The sequence below is a fragment of the Vulpes lagopus genome, chromosome 9 (assembly GCF_018345385.1).
Source record: "Vulpes lagopus strain Blue_001 chromosome 9, ASM1834538v1, whole genome shotgun sequence".
Classification (NCBI taxonomy): Eukaryota; Metazoa; Chordata; class Mammalia; order Carnivora; family Canidae; genus Vulpes; species Vulpes lagopus.
The window spans coordinates 41,060,978-41,084,484 of record NC_054832.1 but is presented as its reverse complement, the minus strand read 5'-3'; the positions used below and the strand labels follow the sequence as shown (position 1 = coordinate 41,084,484).

Sequence of the window (23,507 nt, the reverse complement as noted above, 5' to 3'; positions counted from 1 at the left end):
ATACGATTAATGAAAAAAGCATGGATTTAAAATTAAATTTAAACTGACACCAATTACTAGCCTCTATATATAACCTTAAGCAAATAAGCCTTATTCCCATGATCAAAAACTGAAGCCGGCTACATACCCATTAGAATGTTTAAAAATTTCAAAACTAACAATACCAAAATCTGGTATTTTTGTTGCTCAACTTGTAAAGAAGTTGTCTATATAAAAAGCCCATTGGAATTTTAGGGTGATGGAACTGCTCTGTATGCAGCTGTGGTGATAAACACATGACTACTCTATGCACTTGTCAAAATCCACAGAACTCTACAACATGAAACATGAATGAGATTACAAAGGAAGGGAGAAAACTAGAATCAACATCTGATACTGGATTGGAGTCAAAATGTCAGTATGGACTCATTTTAAAAAACACATACATACAAATAAACACTTTCAAAAACAAATGTAGATGTGTGTATGCACGAGTTAGGACACATGCATATATTTCCTAGCTCTATCCAATGAGAAGAACCAAATTCAGTGACACAAGCTGAACAATAAAATAAGTAACAATAGTATTAGATTATCATACAAAGAAAAATTAATGTCCATAAATGCATAATGATATAAATCGCAAATAAGTAAATAAATGAGGGAAAAGTGATAATTCTTCCTTACAGAGGCATAATTAATAAATTAAAAAGAAATGAGAAAGAGGAAATTTGCATTAGGAGATAGGACACCACAGTAAAAACTATCACATGCCAAAATTCACTGAATACTAAAATTATTGGACAAAAGTTTTAAGCAGAAATAAGATATTTACATAGTCTCAAAGTATATTCTCCAAAATATTTACTAATTATAAATTTTGATTTAAAAAATTATTAAGTTACCAGTGCAGAACCCTGACAGACAGCACCCAGCAAGTGATCATGTTGAATATCACCAAAAAACTACAGAGTGGTTGGCGATAACATTTACTGGGATGAACAAGACAGAAACATGCTTGATGCAAGAATATCAATGGCTCTGCCTTAGATCTATTCAGTTTGAATTGTCCACTAGACAGCCAAGCAGAGATGTCAAATAGATCAATAGGTTATTTAGAGCTTAGCACAAAAATTAGAGCTAACGGGGAAAAAGGGAATAGATTAAGACAGTTTAGGATAAGATTACTGACAGGAAAAAGACCAGAAAAATGAATCCAGCAAAGCCAAAAACATTATATATGATGCTATGGCAAATGTATGCAAAGGGTATTGTAAGAGCTAGGAATGGAGGAATCAAGGAAAGTGTTTTGACTTTCTTGGAGGTGAAGAATATGAGCTTTATTTTTTATTTTTTAAAGATTTAATTATTTATTTGACAGAGAGAGAGAAAGAGCATGAGCCGGGGGAGAGGGAGAACTGGGTTCCCTGCTGAGCAGGGAGCCCAACGTGGGGCACCATCCCAGGACCCTGGGATCATGACCTGAACCAAAGGCAGACGCTTAACTGACTGAGCCACCCAGGCATCCCCAAGATGAGTTTTAAAGGATATAGAGCAGGGCGCCTGGGTGGCTTAGTCGTTTAAGTGGCTGCCTTTGGCTCAGGTCATGGTCCTGGAGTCCTGGGATCAAGTCCCATGTTGGGCTTCCTGCTGAGTGGGGAGTCTACTTCTCCCTCTCCCCCTGCCCCTCTCTGCTTGTGTTCTCTCTCTCTCTCAAATAAATATTTTTTTAAAAAAGTAAAAAATAAAGGACATAGAGTAAATTTCTAGGCAATAGGAAAAAGGACATTTCAGATGTAAAATGTAAAGACTACCAGTGAGAAACTGGGGATGGGGCAGGAGGAGGAAGAAAACTTGGGATTTTCAGCAGGTGCTACCTATTAAAAGAGAATATAAATAAGACAGGTTTATCGGAAGATGGAAGTAAAACAAATAAAATTAAATAATAAATGAATGAATGAATGAATGAATGAAGATGGAAGTAGAGAAGTTAGGCGTCAGCACCAAACCAGTATTTGGAACATAAGTTTTCAACCAATGTTTTAAGAATTAATGAGAGTCACAAATATGTTTCCTCCTTTATATCTCATAATCCTACATACTCCTACAAATTCCCAAGGAAATCTACATAATACCCAACTACCTTCCTAGGGAAGAAAAATTTGAGAGCATGGACAGACTGGAGCAGAAATTATACTTGAGGTGTACATCATCTCAAATTAATTTTATCTAAGCCATTCCTCTACAGAATAAATAACAGAGAATCAGTACTTTTAGCTTGAAAGTCCATAATATCACACCACCATCACTTTGAAGGACTATAGGTAAATATATCAACAAAGCAAACATAATGTGAATTAACATCCCTGGAACAGTAAGATTCCCTTCTAAATACTATAAAATGCTCACATTAATTTGCCTATTTAGTTTATAATTTTAATCCTAAAGATTTTATTACTAGCACACTTCACTTCATTGCTAACAAATCTTTTCCATAAATATAAATTTCTCCACATGGAAGAAATTGTATCTTCAACCTTCTATAATTAGCCATGAATTAATCCATTTGGGAAGGGGTATTAGAGTATAAAATTAAGTCCAGGAATATATAAAATTAAATACAGCATTACCTTTTTAAATGAAATAATCCATAGTCATGCTCTGCAAGAAACATCATTGTTCTGACACAAGTCAGTAAACAGTTGTAACTGCTCTCAGAGTTAGCTAGCATAGCCAGTAAACAGTCACAGATTGAGGCCATCAGTTCCTTGTTTGGTAGAGAATTGGAGAGCTGCTCCAGTTCAGAAATAGAACCTTCAGAAGCATTCGGTAAAATAAGAGCAATGTCCTGTGAGGGACAAGAGAAGTAGGGAGAAATTTTTCTTTAATTATTATCACCATCAATTAACTATTATATTAGAAATACACAGCATTTAATAAGTAATTATTTCATCAAAATATCATTACCTTCCTATTCTAAATATAAATTCAAACACATTAAGAACCTTTTGCTCTTCTATAAAATATCTTCTATAAAGATATACACTTAAAGACAAATATTTTACTTTACAATACTTTTACTTTAAAAGAACATCTCATTCATTCATTATTTATTTGGCTATATGCTCAAAGTGGGCTTGAACTCATAACACCAAGATCAAGAGTTGCACGTTCTACTGATTGAGCCAGCCAGATGCCCCTAAAAATTTTTCTCTGCATCGCACTAAGTATTGTTTCTATCTTCAAATGGTTAAGTGAACTACTTTTGGTACTAAAATATTTTAAGTCATTGTATTATTGATTCATTTGAATATTTTTTTAATTTATAAAGCAATCATTCAAAAAAAATAAATCATTCAGTGAAATAAAATTTTTCTAAAAGATTTTATTTATTTACTTGAAAGAGAGAGAGAGCAAGCTCACGTGCAAGCAGTTAGGAGGAAGGGCAGAGGGAGAAGAAGAGGGAAAGAATCCCAAGTAGACTCCCCACACTGATCCCAGAGCTGGATGGGGGCAAGGCTCGATCTCATGACCCTGAGATCATGACCTGAGCCAAAACCGAGAGCTGGATGTTAAATCCACTGAACTATCCAGGCGGCTCTTAGTGACATAAATTTTAAAAAACATACCCATATCAGAATTTAAAACATCACAAAAAGAAACATGGAGCAAACAAACACTTAAGCACAGTCTTCCAACTAAGTATTTTCCTCTAGTTTTTATATACTTTTAAAATTCAAGTTTTTCGGGAAGCCTGGGTCGCTCAGCAGTTGGGCACCTGCCTTCGGTTCAGGTCATGATCCTGGGATCTGGGATGGAGTCCCACATCAGGCTCCCAGTGAGGTGTCTGCTTCTCCCTCTGCCTATGTCTCTGCCTCTCTCTCTCTCTTTCTCTCTCTCTCTCTCTGTCTCTCATGAATAAATAAATATTTAAAAATAAATAAAATAGGGGATCCCTGGGTGGCTCAGTGGTTTAGCGCCTGCCTTTGGGCCAGGGCGCAATCCTGAAGCCCCGGGATTGAGTCCCACATTGGGCTCCCTGCATCTACCTCTGCCTGTGTCTCTGCCTCTCTCTCTCTCTGTGTCTCTCATGAATAAATAAATAAAATCTTAATAAAAAATAAAAATAAATAAAATAAAACAAAATAAAGTTCCAGTTTTTCAATGCTTAGGCAAGTTTAACCAACAATAAAAATTCCCAGCACTCTTTTTATTGAAGTAAATAAAGTAGATTTTACAGAAACATTTTTGGGTACATCTCATCGCCTTTAATCACTTCAACATACTGCAAACTAGGATTCAACACAGGTTAAAACTATGAAACAAAATGGGACGCCTGGGTGACTCAGTCAGTTAAGCAACTGCCTTTAGCTCAGGTCATGATTCTGGGGTCCTGGTACTGAGCCCTGCATCAGGCTCCCTGCTCAGCAGCAAGCCTGCTTCTCCCTCTCGCTCTGCCTGTCGTTCCCCTTGCTTGTGCTCTAATAAATGGATAGAACCTTAAAAAAAAAAAAAAAAAAAACCCACTATAAAACAAAGCTTAAATCAGAAGGAAAATATAGAAGATGAGGTCAAGAATGAGGTTTATGTGAACAGGGAAGCTAAGGTCCCGTAGTCAGAGTAGCCATACAACCTGATGTGAATTATACAACAAACATCAAATGGACATTTTAAGGTATAAGGACTTAAAATTCCTACTAGGTCCCAAACTATTTTCAACCAGATCCTCTTTTTGTGAAAACAAGTCACACCCAAAACGCCCCTTCTTGACTTAAGGGTTTAATGTAACCAAGGTGGATCTTTGTCAATTGAAAAAAACATAATCTTCCAACATGGGATCCTATTAAAAGTGTTCTGCTTGAAAAACAAATCGCATCTGATCATTAGATAGCAGGAGCCTTACAATAAGCCAAAGTACTAACATGTACAGAAATCTTCAAAGATATTGGGGTGTGTGAGGGCTCAGTAGGTTGGGCAACTGACTCTTGTTTTTGGCTCAGATCACAATCTTGGAATCATGGGGTCAAGCCCCAAGTCTAGCTCCATGCTTGGCCCAGAGTCTGCTTGAGATTCTCTCTCTTTCCCCCTCCCTCCCCCTGTTCATTGCCTCTCTCCCCACTTGTGTGTGCATTCTCTAAAATAAACAAAATCTTAAAAGAAAAAAAAAGGAAAAAAGAAAAAAAGTCTTCAAAGAACTCAATCACAATGGGCTTTAAAAGTTAAAACAATTCTCATTAATTCATGGAATTATAAACTGGAAGCCAATAATACAGACAGGCAGAGATACTATTACTTTTAGTCAACATCTGTAAGCAGAGTAGTCTGAAACACACTAAAACTGCAGTAGCCTCTGATACCTTCAAAAGTTGCCCTAACAAGAGAACATGATATTGTTAATTCAACTAATCACAAAACTATAAAATTCAAGAATGAATCTGTGTATAAGTGGAAGGAAAATGAACATACATACTAGGCATAATCAACCCCAAAGAATTCAGTGGCACATAAAGTGACTATCCAAGGACGCAATCTGATAAAGAAAAAGAGACTTCAGAGAAACCTGCCAAGTGCAAACACAAAGCTAGGAAGCACCAAACCATTTTATCGTTGGTTTACTAGTCAAGCTGATCTCCCTAAACAACAGGATTAATAAAACAGGTGAGATCTCTGTATTCACAGCCAAGATTCATATCAACAGAAGCTTTTAATCCACAAACACACAGAATTTATAAAATAACTATAAATACCTGATCACAGAGAGACTGCAAAATGGATGTGATATATTCAACACACTGCTGGCGAACAACACTGTCTCCAGGAGACCGCACCAAAGCTAACAGATCCTGGAATATCTCTGCATATCTTTCGTCACCTTTAATAGTTCCATTAATTAGATGCAAAATAGCTAATTTACAAGCTTTGTGTGAAGCCAGAGCATCAAGAAGAGCAAGCAACCTGGTGGTTTGGCTAGTATACTGTTTTTCTTTATCTTCTGAAGTGCTGAAATAAAATCAATACATTTAGTAAACAAAATTCTTAAGTTTAAGGCATAATTTAATTAATATTTATTTTTTCAACACATATCATCATATACAAATCTTGTATAAAATATTTCATTCCTTGGATATAACAACTTCTCTGGAATTTCACAACTACTATAAAATTTTATGAACTCAGATTTCAATATCCTTTTTAAATTTAGAGTACTTTATAGTTCACCTTTCAAATACCCAAAATCAAGACTTTCAAGGTATCTTGCACATGAAATAGTTTTCTAATTAAAAATAGTTTATGGGGGCAGTCCAGGTGGCTCAGCGGTTTAGTGCCACCTTCAGCCCAGGGCCTGATCCTGGAGTCCCGGGATTGAGTCCCACGTCAGGCTCCCCGCATGGAGCCTGCTTCTCCCTCTCCCTGTGTGTCTGCCTCCCTCTCTCTCTCTGTGCCTCTCATAAATAAATAAAAATGTTAAAAATAAAATAAAATAAAAATAATCTACATATAGTCATACACACGTATATGTATATTTGTATATGTGTATACATATATATTATCTGAGCATTCTAAACTCTGGTTTCCAAATTCTAAGTGAAAAAAATGTATCTGTGTCAAGAAAAACTTCAGGAAAAAATTTTTAATGCAAAATGAAAATACCTTTGCAAGTCTTCTACAATCAAATCCAACACAGTTCTCATAATCAGAAGTGCAGTTGGTGAGGCAAGGTCACACAATTGAACACAAATACGCCGTAACATGTGTTGAATGGGCTGGCAGGTTGTGCCAGAGAAAGAGCGAACTATTTCTTGGAGCAACTTTGCTTGAACATGAAGGTGCATGCTCCACAATTTTCGGGTGTTGAGTGCCACTGATATATCATGTGGCTCAATAACCTGTTAAAAAAGTATATTGTGTGTGTACGTAGATTTTTTTTTAATATTTATTTATAGTCAGAAAAACTGTTCAGGAAGAACTGTTATGAAAAGAACATCTTTACTACATGCTTAAAACATTTTTCTATTATACAATTAAACATTTGCTTAAATTCAATGCATCTAGAAAATCTTATTGTTCTCAGGTTAGCAGTCAGTAGAGCAGAGTCCATTGGTGAACCAACCTAGTTAATGGCAAATTCTAACACATGATAAAGGGAAAAAAAGGATTTAAAAATAACAAAAGTACAAGTATACAGAACAGCATAATAAAATTCACATTAACAAAAATTTATTTAAAATGTTGCCCCATATTTCTTTAAAGACCAACTTGCTTCAGTTTTATCTCACCCTCATCCAGTTATTTTATGTCTTTTTTAGGGGAAGGGGATGAGGGTTGTAGGTTTTTAATAGCAAAATCACTGGCTTTTTAAAAAGTGTTACTGCAGTCATTTATAAGATGCATGTTATATGGAAGTGATACCTGAGTTGTTTGCATGGGCAATGGTAGAGGCAGCAGCTCTGAAAGTAGTATGAGTCCAGAAAAAAATCCTTCAGGAACCTTCAAGATTGAAGAAAGAACTTCTTTTAACATTAACGACCAAGTATTATTGGCCAGAGTCTCTTCTGAGATTGTGAGTTTTTCATTAACTCCTTGTGTAAAAGTCAGTAAGATATCAATGATATCATTTTGAATTTTCTGTTCATCACTATCCAAACGACCTGAGAGAGGGATAGAGCACAGGAGCATGTGTAAAGTCACAAGTGCTGAAGGAACACGCATGTCCTTAAACTCAAAGGATCCACCTCTCAGGAGTTCCGTTAACATAGTTTTAAGAAGAGTGAGTGTGCAGCGAGCCATTGAAATAGTAGTAACTCTGTGAAGGGTAGTCCCCATGTTGACATGGAGCCTCCAAGGCTGAGTCAGAATACTGTTCAATTTTTGCAGAACCCGAATAAAGGTGTCCATTCCTTCAGCAGAAAAAAGCTGAATAACGGCAAGATTCCATTTCAGGTCTTTCTGTTGACCTTTATATAGGATAAGGGGGAAAAAAAAAACTAATTACTTACATGTTTACAATCAGTTAAGATTTTTGAATATTTTATTTAATAAATAGCATTTATACTAGGCTTTAGTATAGTCTAAAGTATAAAGTAAATTAAAGTATAAAGTAAATTTAAAGTATAATAGCCATATTACCTTCAACAGGAGGTGGTGGACATGCCACATTACAGAGAACACGCAAGGCAGTGGTAAGGCCAACTCCTTCCGGGGTCATCAAATTATCGATATTCTTTACAAATAAAAATGAACAGGAAGTTTAATTTCTTGGTGCTTTGATATGAATCAAGAAAAACTTCCCAAGAAGGCCTTAATTAAAAATATGTTTCATATTAAGTACCTACACCATTTTAAGTTTCTTAAGTTAAAACATGAATAAAACTAATGAAGTTTATAAAGGTTATTTTATGAAATAATCACAAAATTCAAGTATATTAAAAAGCACTGATTAAAAATGAAAGTAACATACAAAAATGAATGAATAAGACTCCCTTTTTAACATACTCTTTCTATATACGCTCCTTCCTAAAAACGAAGCAATGGCTGATTTTACAAAGCCCTGTGGGTACCAAACCTCTTTCAAAACTGAGGAAGCAACACTACATAACATATACTTCAATGCAGATACCACAGGAATCCAGTAGGGCATGGTTAAACGAAAAAGAAATATGGTTGCCTATGTCCTTAGCACCTCCCATGCTGTTTCCTAACAGCAAATAGTTAACATTTCTTTGTTTTTATAGTTTCCCAGAATACAGATGGTTTTGAAAAAACTCTGAAGAAGTAACATTTTTAAATGTTACTATTTTATCTTCTAAACATCAGAGGAGAAACTTAAAAATAAGAAAATTCCTTTCCCTTATACAGTTCTTCTCATTTCTTCCTTGCTGCCTTTCCACAATAATTCCATTGCCTACATAAGGCAGCATGCAGCCACCAAAAGAAGTTTCAGTCTCAGATCAACTATTTTTGGTATACCTTGGAATGAAAGTCACTTATTATTAACTATAATTAATGGATAAGGATCTACATAGAAATCAAAATTATTTTAATTATGGCATATAATTTAAATTTCTAGAGCTAAATTTTTTATTGATTAAAAGCTTTTACCCAAGCACCTAATGTTTACTGGACACCTTATACATTCTCCTGACCATGCACAAGTACCCTGAACACACAACTAAATTTACAGGACCTATTGTACTTCTGCCAAATAAAAGACTGAATATAATGAAAAGCTCCAGATGACATCTGAGGCACAAAGTAAGTAAGGAACACAGAAGAATATGATGGTACCACATGAGGTAAAAGTACTCTTAGGAAAGATGGAGTAAAAAGAGAAGGTAAGGGCAGACAAGTCAGTAAAGAAAAATCTAAAGCAGATAAACCCAAAGAGTACTTGGTTGCTCTATCAAAAAAGCAACAAGATTAGAAATACATGTATATTATTTTAATAAAATACATTTCAACTGTAAAGCCAAGATGTTTTACACACACACACACACACACACACACACACAGATACACACATGCACACACACACACACACACACAGAGTTCATCTGTTAAATGAAAGAGGAAATAACTTAAGGTCCAATTCTGTCCCTCTACCTAAAAATTTTTTATGCACCTATGACCACCTTTAGTCCTTCTTCCTATGCTATACTAACTTTTAAAACTAATTAACAATGCAACAATTTTAATGAATTTTTAAATTACTAATCACTTAAATTGTACATGAATTTTTCAAATGTACTCTTATATGATTTTCAATTTTTATGAATATTTTTTTAAGATTTTATTTATTCATTCATTGGAGACACACAGAGAGAGGCGGAGACACAGGCAAAGGGAGAAGCAGGCTCCATGCAGGGAGCCCGATGCGGGACTCGACCCTGGGTCTCCAGGATCACGCCCTGGGCTGAAGGTGACGCTAAACCTCTGAGCCACCCAGGCTGCCCTTTATGAATATTTTATTTGCAGATGTGACCATCCCAAATTAACAAATTTAGAACTAGGTCCCATTGTAATTATCTGGAATTGATTCTGATTTTCACCTAAAAATTCTGAAGGAAGTTCTTTTTCACCAAAGCTTAACTCAAACAATTATGTTAAATTATCAGGGCATTTAACTTTAAAATGCTGTTGTAAGTATCGTCAAAATGGTAGGAGATATTATTACTCCAATTTGAGGGGAAAAAAAGAACGGAATCTGAGTGGAAAGTAGTACAGTATACAGGATGCGTTCAAGTGCATTCATACACACACACACACGCCAGCACACACCCATCTACATACACGTACCAATGTGTACCATAAAGTCTAGCAAATCAATCAAGTACACTTAACATTACTGCATTATCTATATAAATGATTTAATGCAATATTGCTATATACTACGATATAGTTCCATAAAATGAAGGCACTTTTAGGGGCAGGCACCTGGGTGGCTCACTTGGTTAAGCAACTGACTCTTGGGGTACCTGGATGGTATCAGCCTTTGGCTCAGGTTGTGATCCCGGATTCTGGGATCAAGTCAAGAGTCAGGCTCCCCATAGGGAGCCTGCCCCTCCCTCTGCCTCTGTGTGTCTCTGCCTCTCTCGGTCTCTCATGAATAAATAAATAAAATCTTAAAAAAAAAAAAAAAGCAACTAACTCTTGGTTTCAGCTCAGGTCATGACCTCAGGTTTGTGAGATGGAAGTCCCTGTCAGGCTCCCTGCTCAGTGGGGAGTCCGCTTCTCTCCTCTTCCCTCCCCCTGCTCATGTGTGCTTTCTCTCTAAAATAAAACAAATAAATCATCTTAAAAAAAAAAGTCAAGGTACTTTTAGATTTTACTTACCTGTTTAACATATTCAATTAGGTTTGGGATGCAGTTAATTTCAAATCTAAGGTTTTTCAAAGGTTCAAGCCACTTGCCAAGTTCTTAAAAACAAAAAGGTCATTCATAATATAATATTTTAAAATAAAAGTTTTTATAACAAAGGAGGTAAAGGTGTTCTTTTCTAAAGAAGAATATTATTAGATTCACATTGATTTCAATAATCTAAACTTCATACAGGGATAAACTTATGTCTAATTCTCTAAACAAGCTTTAACATGAAATGTAAATAGGCTACTGCTATACAGGTTAGAAATAAGAAGTGACCATTATTTTCACTTACTTGGTTTCCGAAAACTTAAGTGTTTACATACTTAACCAGGACCATCAACTCACAAGATTAAAAAAAAAAATTTATAAAATTGACTGCTTATGAACTAACATGATAAAATAGTACTTATTTACCTAATGCTACTGTCCCCTCCCACACCCCTAAAAAAGCATGCACAAAATGTATTCATTTTTAATAGGATCAATCCCATGAGAGGGACATTTGCTGAGTGACATTTCTCTTAACATTAATTTTAAATTTTGCCTATTTCCTAATTTGCCTTTACAAAATTAAAAGTGATCACTATCATCCCAAAATTTTCCTTATAAAACAATTACAAATGAAATTTACCATTTACCACACTGAATTCAAACTCTGCTAGAAAAAATGAATAAACAAAAAAGCAGACACAGATCCATAAATATATAGAGAATTGATGGTTTCCAGAGGGGAGAGGTATGGAAGGATGAGCAAAATGGATGAAGGGGAGGTGAGGGTAAAGGCTTCCAATTATAGAATGAATAGGTCACAGCGATGAAAAGTACAGCATAAATATATAATCAATGGTATAATAACATTGTACGGTGACTCAGTAGCTATGCTTGTGGTGAGTATAGCATAACTGTACAGAATTGTGGAATCATTATGTTGTACGTATAAAGTTGAGGAATCACTATGTTGCTGTACAACTGAAACTAATGTACACTGTATGTCAACTATACTTAAAAAAAAAACAAAAACTGGGTAGAATAATGTAGGAAAAAAATCTAGAAGCTATGCTAAAACACCCATAATTTACCACTAAAACTATCTTAGAACTATTTTAGAAAAACATTCTAATGTAAAAAGTGATATGCCAGCTCTAGACACTTTACAAGAATAATTAAAGGAAATTGAAAATAATAGTCATGTCTCTCCTTGATGCTAGACTTCTCCATGAAGATTACACCTATGTACATCTGAGTATTTTTCCTATGCATTTATTTTTATTTTTTAAAGATTTCTTTATTTATTCATGATAGACATGAATATAAGAGACAGAGAGAGAGACAGAGAGAGACAGAGACAGAGAGAGAGAGACAGAGACACAGGCAGAGGGAGAAGCAGGCTCCATTCAGGGAGCCCATGCGGGACTCGATCCCAGGACTCCAGGATCATGCCCTGTGCCGAAGGCAGGGGCTAAACTGCTGAGCCACCCAGGGATCCCCTCCTATGCATTTTTAAATTAACTCTTTCATATATACAGAATATATTGCTAAGTTAAAGGTATAAATAATAAAACAAATATGTGTACCCATCACCCAGAATAAGTATTAAAGTATTAATAATACTTCACTACACTACAGAGAAAAAACACAATAGCACACTACAGGAAAAAAACTTATTTCCTATATGGGAAATTGAGTTTCCTAACTCATACTTTTACTGGTGGTATCACACATAAAATTGAAGATTAAAAAGAAAAAAGTCAGGGGCACCTGGGTGGCTCAGTCAGTTAGGCATCTGACTCTTGATTTCAGCTAAGGTCATGGTCTCAGGGTTGTGAGATCAAGTCCCTTATTGGGCTCTGTGCTCAGTGCAGAGTCTGCTTAAGATTCTCTCCCTCTTCCTCTGTCCCACCCCCCTCTGCTTATGTGTTCTCTCTCTTTCTCTCTCTCTCTCAAAAACATAAAAGGAAAAAAAAAAGTCCACATGCTATTTATAATATTTACTCAACATTATCAAATTTTCTACTTGGTAAGATCAGAAAGCCAGAAACCAAAACAAAATTTTAAAAATTGTGTTTAGATACCTTCAATTTTTTAGAACTGTCCACAGACAGTTTCCATAAGCCTCATTCAACACAGATTTATATACTTTAGAAAATAATGTTCATATTCACTACCCTTCACTGTTGAGGATAGCACATGTGTGTTTATCAATGACAAATGGATTTCTAAGTTGTACTTAGAACAGTATTATACTTAGAAATATATACAGAAAACACACACATACACAAACTATACACAAAATTGAACTTCTGAAGGGGTGCCTGGGTGGCTCAGTCAGTTAAACATCTGACTCTTGTTCTCAGCTCAGGTTTTGTCTCAGGGTTGTGAGTTCAAGCTGTACACTGGGCTCCATGCTGGGCATGGATGCTATTTAAAAGAAGAAAAAAAGTTCAGGGTGCCTGGCTGCCTCATTTGGTGGAGCATGTGACTCCTCATCTCAGGGTTGTAAGTTTGAGCCCCACATGGGTATAGAGATAATTTAAAAATAATTTTTAAATCTTAAAAAAAACCTGAACATTTGAGTTCACCTTTAAGCTACTTCCATTTTGATTAGGAACTTCAAGTACCAATTACCATGATCTTCCTAGAAAAGGTACTTGTGATAATTTCCTAAAAATCTTTTTAAGAATATCATATAAAATACTTTCATAAAGGGTACTTTCAAGAAGTAACAGAGTATTGCTGTGTATATTATTAAAACATGATAAAGTACCAATTACAGATATTCAAAGGCTTTTTCCTTCACATATCATAAATGCTTAAATAACTTCAAGTACCATACCTTGCAATTTAGCATTATTTTCATCTGCTTTACAAAGCTTCAAGAGAGATGCTGCATGCTGTTCTAGCATTTGGACATCACTGGAAGACTGAACCACCACCAAAATAAGTATGCATGCATAATTATAAGCTACTGACTTCTTAGACTTGGAATCACTGAAACAAAATAAGGTTTTAAAGTTTTTGGTATGAAAACAATTTTTCCAGGAACAATTTTAAACATTTTTTCTATTTGGTTTTAAAGAGACCAAGGAATTTTACAACGAAACATGACTAACTTCCTGAAGACAAGAAAGCAGATTTTAAAGTTCACCTCCAATTCACTGAAAGTACTACTTAAAAGTATATAAACAAAGCATATGCATCACAATGGGAAGTGAAATTCTATTAAGAAATAAGATCAGAAGAACAATGAAGTATCATGAAGTCAGCACGAAAGATTCAAAAGTATACTTCAATGGTCTCCTTTAAAAAAATATTTGTTCACTCTGGGTAAGTAGGAATAAGCATGATGAATCAATCTACTGCCATCGTCTCTCAGTCTTTTACCGTAAAACTGCTGAGGTAGAGCTACGTATGGAAGCCACTGTTGTTTGCCTTTCCTAGTCCCCCCAAAAAGACCTGTCACTCAAAGAGTCATATCAAGACCCTGTTGTGAGGCCAATTACCTGGATGTCTCTGCTTTGTATGACATGAGCCAGGAGGGGTATGTTTCTCTCCTCAGACACTAAACTCAATCCTCTACCCTCCCTGGCCCCATTCAAAGTACTTCTGAAACCAGAGCACCATAGTTTAAAGGCAAGGGAAAATTCAAGACAGCAAAACAATCCTCATTTCTCCGCAGGTATATATTCTGGTGCCTTACAACCCCCCTACATATATGCTAGCAAGAGTACTATAGTCGCAATCTTGTCAACACCAAGGGGAAACTGGAAGAAGCTGCTAAAAGACCCATTTTGTTGCTTTACAGACACACCCTACATTTTAGAATTTCTATCATTCTAATCCTTAATTAACAAATTATGTATTACGTCAAAAAATAATTATAGTTTTCCAGTACAATAGAAAATTCAATATAAAAAGAAAATTACCCTAAGGCTTCTTTGGAATAGTACTCCATTAGAGTAATAAGACTTTGGAGATTTTTCTCAAGACTGAAAACATGGCCAACAGCTGATCTTCCCACAGGATTAAAAGTAATCAAATAAAGATTGTGAAGGGTTCCCAAAAGATCTGAATGGTCAGTTTCTTCACTGGCTGTGCAACGCTGAAAATGGCTGAACAGTTCTGTAATACACTGCAACGTCTGTGTTGAGTCCTGAAGCCACAAGGCAAATGCATCATCAATAACACCATCAGATTGAAGACCTTCCTCTTCATCTTGATCATAAAGGTGACACAGAGCTCGTATCAACAAATTTGTTGCTTCATATTCCGACATAAAAAAAAGAAGACCTTTTTGTGACTGTGCAAGAAACTTTAAAACATCTTTTGTGGCTTGCAGCACACCAGGGTGAGCACTTGTTACTGGAATTGATAGAAGCAAGGTAACCAACTCCAAGAAGTGATGACTATGAAGATACCTGTAGAAAAATTAATTACATATATGAAGTTAGTGCAAAACATTCTTCATTTATGCTCTTCTCTCACTGGGTCAAATAAAAGTGAAAGTTATGTGAGGCTTTTTTCTAGCTAAAATTCAACGGATGCTGGACATATAACTGTTGACAAGTCTTCTCTTTCCAGAATCAACCTTGACTTTAAATTCTGGGCTTTCTTTCCAGACCACTTATCAAATGATCCTTTTTCACCATGGTCCTACTCCACACACAGTATACCACTATAACTGATTTAGTGTATGTACGAAAAATATAGTACATATACTATAAAAAATATATAGTTTATTTATATTCACTACAGGTAGTATATCTGAATTAGTTTTCCTAGAGAAAACAAATTCAAATTATCAATTTTTAGTATTTCAGAGTTAGTATTACCATACATAGCACTTTTATCAAACCCAAGAACCACTTTTTAGCATACATAGTTTTAGAAGAAAAAAGTATGAACTTACTCAAGACCCCAAAACAGACACAAATGCTACTGATAAAGAGTATTTTCACTGTCCTAAAAATATTGTGCTCTAAGTATTCATTCTTCTCCCTTACCCTAACCCCTGGCAATCATTGATCTTTTTACTATCTCCATACTTTTGCCTTTTTCAGAATGTCCTATATTTGGAATTATATAGTATATAACTGCCTGTCATATTACTCCTTAAACTCAGGTTTCTACTTTAGGATAATAAACACCTCCAGTAACTTCTTGGCTGTGAAGGCAAACAGAACCCTCAAGAAGCCAAAACCCCTGAAGTACTAGGTATAAGAGCATCTTTAACCACTTTGTGGAATATTCAGAAAATAGTTAACACTGCAGGCCTCAGACTACTTACTCTTAAGAACACCTTCTTACATGGTGGGCCTTTGGTTAGCATCTGGGAACTTGGATTCGGGAGGGGTTCCCATCACCCAATTGATAGGAATGCTCACTGTGCCTCAAAAGTGTCTATGAAAACAAAACACTGAATACCTGCTTTCCTTCTGGGAGGCTGGGATTTTGTAACACAGTAGATATTGGGGGCCTATTGGCTATCCTCCAATAAGAAGCTTGGATGTTGAGATTCTAATGAGCTTCCTCAGTATGCAACATTTCACACACATTGTCACAATTTGTCACAATTTCTCCCAAAACTGGGGGAATTAGGCAGGTCCTATATGACTCCATTGGAAAAGGACTCTGGAAGCTTCTAACTGGCTTCCTCAGGTTTCTTCCCGTGTACCCTTTTCCTTTGCTGATTGTGCCTAGTATCCTTTTTTTGTAATAAATCATAGTTGTGAGTTCAGTATTGAGTCCTGTAAATCCTGCCGGCAAATCCTGAGAGTGATCTTGGATGCCTACATAGGTGACATCAGAACCTTACCATCACTTAAAATATAGTTTTCCCACACTAGGATATTTCTCAGTTTCACGACTATCTATTCTGAAATACAGAGTATCCTTACACAGATATGCATTACTTACAGACAAATTTAAAGAAACAAAATCAACCACATAAAATTGCCTGTGGTGATCTGTGAAATATTATTTTCCCAAACCAAAAATGTCTTACCTAAAGAGAACAGGGTATGGATCATCCCTTTCTGGAGGTCCAGTAATACGTGCCATCGTTGGGAAAGACTTAACAGGTGGCTGGATCATTGTGTGAGGCGCGGTTTCCATTAAATGGAAAACTTCTTCTAGGAGGTTAATAAGCTTTTCTATTTCCCCTTCACTTATATTTGAAGATTCCAAAAGATCCATATCCATTGAAGTGTCTACCTCATTTTCATATTCTGGGTTTGTTCTCTCAAGTCCAGTATCTGTGTCATGATCAGGTTCACTGTGGTTAGGAACAGATGAAGTCTTCTCTGCTAAATGGTCACCAACTCTTTTAATCTCTGACAAGATTTCATAGAAATGGCACTTCTGAAGAATAGCTGAACCAGCAGTGACAACTCTCACAGTCTGATCTAAAAGTATCAGCTCCAGAAGTTTCTGATAGCCACTTTTTTCATTCTGCCTACCTCTTAAAAAAGCTTCCATTCCTTCTGTCATACTAATGACACTGTCCAAAGCTTTAAAAGCATTTAACTTAAGGGAAGATGAGACATGATCAGCAAACAGGAGCTCAAATAACCCATTGACTACTCCTGCTTGTAGCAATCCCATGACTCCTTGAGCCCCACATTCTGCTAGGGAGGACACTAATTTGGTCCCAGCTTTGAGTTGTCGGACATTTAAGGCAATGGGTTGGCGAAGAGCTACTTGTAAATTTAAAGCTTGCATGGTCCAGTCTACCAACTGGCCAAGAGAGTCTTGTTTTGTGTTTTTCAACTGCAAATAACTTAATCCTTTTATTATTAAACTTGGAATTTCTTCTAAAGCTGTTACCCATTTTGCACCTCTATCTTCCCGATACAAATCTAACAGCTCAGTTAACTTCACTGAGGCTTCTACTGCCCCTGAATTTTCTTTATCTGGACCTTGATCCTTCATTCTACTGATTTCAATTTCAAAAGTAGTCTTGTAAGGACAGCTGAAGTATAAGAGTGGTACAAGCTCCCTGTCATATGGATCATATGTCATAGGAGGAACTGAAGCTAAGTCTTCAGGAGTGTATTCAACATCAAAGTTCGGATACTTAAAGGTTTCACGTTCCAAGTCAGCAATTCCATCTTCATCACTGGAAATTTGTTCATAACCATCATCCCCTGAAAATCAGTTTGAATAATAATTAATTATTACATCACTGTTGTTTAATGCAAAAAATCCAGCTAATCAAAAAAATATTTTATTTAGTATGGCAAAAAAATAAAAACTGATGACTTCTCAACAAAATTAACTCCCACCCCAACATCTTATCAACAATTACCAACATTTTATAATTTCTAATAGATTAATGAGAAACTTCATAAGCAAGGTCTTCTATCTGTTCAACTTTACAACTAACTCTGCTACCAATATCTTTTCCTCCAGAAATAAAATTTAAAATATCGTAAAGTAACAAAAAATACCTCTCTCAAAAAGGAAGTCAACCTTACTCTCACGAAAGAATATTTTTAAGTATTTTTAAGATACAAAAAAAATTGATGAACAAAGATTAAATTGAACTAATAATGCCATAGTCAAAAAACTAAACCAAATATTTTCAGTGAAAACATTTTAAGTTCTTTTATAACATTAATTTCATATTCCTGAATTTTTATTTCTCTTCACTTATCTATTGTATAATTTCCTAGGTCTGTATTTTATTTTTATGGAAAAGTTGCTCACCTAAAATGCTTAGCTGGGCCAAAGCAAAGCTTTCTTATCATGATACATGAGCAACTTTCTCCTCTATTTCAAAAAAAAAAAAAAAAACAAGATTAGAGACAAAACCTGGTTTTACTTTTTAACACTGCTATTACTTGGCTGTGGGAAAATTGGTATGAGTAATAATAGTCTACATAAGAAAGGGAAATGTTTCTAGAGTATTCCTCCAGCATCAGCCATCTTTTAACATTCTTTCGCTCAAAACAAGTTGGCCTTAGCCATATACTCATTTCTGAAAAGGCAAGGGCCTCCAAAGACCTGACTCTGGGATAAGCCAGATATCTTCTATTAAAAATGAAATTAACCAGCCTCTCTCTCTCCCCTTCTCTACAAAAAAGATTAATAAAACAGCCTGCCTGAAATCTAACTACTACTTGCCAAATACAATAAATATAAAAAGTATTATTTGCTAATCTGGGAACAGGAGAAGCTAAAAAGTATCACTCAATAACCTAATTATTTGTATTCTGTAAAAGGGGCCCTATGATACCAAAATGACCCTTACTCTCATGTAGAATCATCCTCACCCTCGCTATTTTAGAAAAAATAAGGCAGTTTTATCTGTCATTTTACATAAATGCTTTAACATTACATGCTATTTCTTAATTGCAAATTAAGAAATATTTTTAAAAACAATAAGAGTCTTGAGTATCTCTTGTTGCTTTCAAAGGAAAAATAAAGCCTAATCAAAAGTCTCCATCATGTTGTCATACAACCCTGTATAATTGAGATTTTTTCCCCTGAATTTCTAAAAATGTAGCATTTTGTTAAAATATCTAAATGGCAGATATCTTTAGGAATTCCATCTAGCTTACGACACCACTCCTTACTCTGAAAACAGCCCACCAAATCTTTAATCATCTGGTATTTGCTACAAGATCTTGTTTCCCTGGCCAAAGCTGATGGTACCAAGGGGCAACTGATATTGTAGCAACCAATCTCTCTCCCATGAAAATGCAAATAAGAGCCAGATAGTTTAGGCTAGTTGGTAAAAAAGAGATTAAACCTGTGGGGTGAACAGAGAAACAACAGTTAGCTGATAGAGAAAAAATAAAGTAAAACATAAAGCAAACAAAAAACGGAATCCTAGAGGCATCCAGGTGGATCAGTCAGTTAAGCGTCTGCCTTCAGCTCAGGTTGTGATCCCAGGGTCCTGGGACTGAGTGCTGCATCGGGCTCCAACAGGGAGCCTGCTTCTCCTTCTGCCTGTGTCTCTGCCTCTCTGTGTGTCTCATGAGACAGAGACATAAATAAATAAAATCTTAAAAAAAAAAAAGTCTTAGGGGATCCCTGGGTGGCGCAGTGGTTTGGCGCCTGCCTTTGGCCCAGGGTGCGATCCTGGAGACCCGGGATCGAATCCCACATCGGGCTCCCGGTGCATGGAGCCTACTTCTCCCTCTGCCTGTGTCTCTGCCTCTCTCTCTTTCTCTCTGTATGACTATCATAAATAAATAAAAAAATTAAAAAAAAAAAAAAAGTCTTAATAAATATAACCCACCTTCACCTTCTTCATCCTCTTCACCTTCTTCCTCTTCATCATCTTCTTCCTCCTCAGGGATACTATCTACTGTATGGCGATCATCCTCATCCTCATCCTCCTCTTCCTCTACATCCACATCATCTTCATCATCTTCTCCTTCTTCTTGCTGTTCCTCTTCTACTTCTCCTTCATCAGAATACTGCCCTTCCTGGGGAACAGAATTCCGATCAGGAGAAATGGGTTCAAAGTAATCTTCTCTGTGAGAAGCATCCTCTTCTTTATCACCAGACACTGAAAAATTGAGTTAAAACACAGATTATTTTAATGGTTTAAGCAACAGGAGTGAGCAGGACCGGATACTGCAACTACTTAATGACATTTTGGATGACTGAGCTCATAAATACCCTTTTTTAAAAATGGTAGAATTACTTGTTTTTAAAAATATTAAGAATCTAGGGGTGCCTGGGTGGTTCAGCTGGTTGGGCATCTGCCTTTAGCTCACGTCATGATCCCAGTGTCCTGGGATCAAGCCCCACACCAAACTCCCTTCCCAGTGGAGTGTCAGCTTCTCCCTCAACCTCTGCTCCTCCCACTGCTTGTGCTTGCTCTTGTTCACTAAGAGACAAATGAAAAATCTTAAAAAAAAAAAAATATTAAGAGTATATATTGCCTAAGTTTATACAGTGAGAATTAATAAAGTACACTATTTTTTTTTTTAAAGATTTTTATTTAGGGGCACCTGGGTGGCTCAGTGGTAAAGCATCTGCCTTTGGCTCAGGTCATGATCCCGGGGTCTTGGGATCAGGTCCCACATCAGGCTCCCTGCATGGAGCCTGCTTCTCCCTCTGCCTATGTCTCTGTCTCTCTCTGTGTCTCTCAGGAATAAAGAAATAAAATCTTAAAAAAAAAAGAAAAAAGATTTTATTTCTTTATTCCTGAGAAACACAAAGAGAGAGAGAGAGAGGCACAGACACAGGGAGAAGCAGGCTCCATTCCATGCAGGGAGCCTGACATGGGAATCAATCCCGGGTCTCCAGGACCACACCCTGGGCTGAAGGCGCTGCTGAGCCACCCAGGCTGCCCAAAGTACAGTATTTTATGTTTAACACCACAAACTAATCCTTTTCTTTTAACCTATTAAGTACACAAGTTATCATCTCTTCCAATATATACTGCTGATTTTTCAACTGGTACTCTTCTATATACACCGCTACAGCACTTTATTTTCAAAGCAATGTTGCTATCACTTCAAATGAATGAACTGATTTTTTTTTTTTTTTTTTTATTTACGATGGTCACACACACACACACACACAGAGAGAGAGAGAGAGAGAGGCAGAGACATAGGCAGAGGGAGAAGCAGGCTCCATGCACCGGGAGCCCGATGTGGGATTCGATCCCGGGTCTCCAGGATCGCGCCCTGGGCCAAAGGCAGGCGCCAAATCACTGCGCCACCCAGGGATCCCCTGAACTGATTTTTTTTAAACAAGTTCACCTACCAACAGAAAAAGACAAGGACATACTGCACAGGAAGGGGGGGGGGGGCCTTCATTAAAATCTCATTACCTGTATCTAATTTTTTTCCTTTAATCAAAAAGCACTATAACATTAATTGGGGGAGGGGGGATGGACTGATTTTATTCATACCTGGCAAAGGTATGGGATCATCTTCATCATCATCAGGTGGAGGTGGTCCTGGAGGAGTTCTTGGTCCCCTTGGCTGTGGTCTTGGAGGGCTTCCATTAAACTGATCTTCTTTCTCCCCATCAGCTAGTTTTAGTAGAGACAGTAAAAGAACTTTCAAATTACTAAAGTGAAATGAATGCATGACAAAAATGCTGTTAATCATTTGAGTTTTTCATCTTCAAAATATGCTGATAAACTTTTCCTTCCTAACACTTAACAAATTTTATTAATTAATTTATATTACAAAAGTTAGAATTTCTGACTTCTCTCACACCAAAATACACCCTTGGGCATTATCACAAAAAAATGAAGACTTATTTCCCTCAGGAAGATGTATACTTAAAGCTATTCCTAACAGTTTTATTTGTAAAAGTCAAAAACTAGAAACTACCAAAGTGTCTTTCAGTGGTTGAACAGTTAAGTAAGCTATGATATAATCATATTAATCTAATAAACTATTAACACACACAACAAAGTGGATGAACTTCAAAGAAAATTATGCTGACTGGAAAAAGCCAAACTCAAAATACCTACTGCATGATTCCATTTATGTAACATTCATGAAATAATATAATCATAGAGATGGAGAACAGATTAGTGGCTGCCAAGAGTTAGGGATGTGTGGGATGGGTATAGCTATTGAAGAATAACACCAGGTAATCTTGTATCTGATTGTAGTGGTGGTAATGAAAGGCTATACATAATATAAAGCTATATACAGCTATATACACACACATGCACACACACGTTATGACTGGTGAAATCTAAACAAGCTCTATAAAGAATTTTGTTTTGATATTGTTCTACAGTTGTAAAAGATGTTAATAGTGGGGGAGCCTGGGGAAAGAGTACACAAGACTTCCTCATGCATTTCTTTGCAACTTCCGATGGATCTACAATTATTTAAAAAAGAAACTAAAAACATACATATATATTCACAGACATAAAATATATGAGCATACGTGTCAATTTTAATACAAGACAGTAAATTTAACAAAAATTCTGAGTAGCCACTATATATGTTAGGCACTGTGACTAGATCTGTTAAGACTAAAAACACAAATGTAAAAAAAAAAGACTCTCAGTCCACAAAGAGCTCAAACTCTGGTAAAAAAAAAAAAAACAAAAAACAAAAACAAAAAACAAATGAGCACAGAAAACAAAAAATTAAAAGAAAAAGAAAAGTGATGGGGGCCTGAGTAGTTCAGTGGGTTGGTGTCCAACTCTTAGTCTCCACTCAGGTAATGGGTCGTGATATCAAGCCTCCTGTTTTTAAACTCTGTGCTCAGCAGGAGTCCGCTCAGGATTCCCTCTCTCCGCCTCTCCCTCTGCCTCTCTCCCCAAACCTCCCCCACCCTTGCCCTCATCCCATACTCTCACTTTCTAAAATAAATGGATAGGGGCACCTGTGTGGCTCAGTGGTTAAGCATCTGCCTTTGGCTCAAGTCATGATCCTGGGGGTCCTGGGATCGAGTCCTGCAGGGAGCCTGCTTCTCCCTCTCCCTAGGTCTCTGCTTCTCTCCTCTCTGTGTCTCTCATGACTAAACAAAATCTTTAAAAATATAAAATAAAATAAATGGATAAATCTTTAAAAAATAAAAAGAGAACTGAAAGATTAACTTTACTGAACAAGTAAGATTCTTTTTTTTAACAAGTAAGATTTAAGAAAGGAGATGAAAGGGGCCCACTCCTCAATTCCTTTGGAAATAATTTTGATATTAAACTATGAATAACCACTAGATTATATTACATTTACATA

The 23,507-nt window shown here is 36.3% G+C and overlaps 1 protein-coding gene across 2 annotated transcripts in view; it reads right to left on the bottom strand.

Annotated features, from left to right (window-relative positions):
- Positions 1-23,507, bottom strand: part of VIRMA (vir like m6A methyltransferase associated) — a 58,592-nt gene that overhangs the window by 18,026 nt on the left and 17,059 nt on the right. For both annotated transcript variants that reach the window (XM_041768548.1, XM_041768549.1), the window contains exons 6-16: positions 21,710-21,832; positions 20,081-20,353; positions 16,841-17,981; positions 14,763-15,254; positions 13,673-13,827; positions 10,810-10,892; positions 8,107-8,200; positions 7,390-7,934; positions 6,631-6,866; positions 5,727-5,979; positions 2,610-2,827 (exon numbers count right to left, since the gene is read on the bottom strand). In XM_041768548.1, coding sequence (XP_041624482.1) covers positions 2,610-2,827; positions 5,727-5,979; positions 6,631-6,866; positions 7,390-7,934; positions 8,107-8,200; positions 10,810-10,892; positions 13,673-13,827; positions 14,763-15,254; positions 16,841-17,981; positions 20,081-20,353; positions 21,710-21,832 — 3,613 coding nt within the window. The remainder of the gene's footprint in view (positions 1-2,609; positions 2,828-5,726; positions 5,980-6,630; positions 6,867-7,389; positions 7,935-8,106; positions 8,201-10,809; positions 10,893-13,672; positions 13,828-14,762; positions 15,255-16,840; positions 17,982-20,080; positions 20,354-21,709; positions 21,833-23,507) is intronic.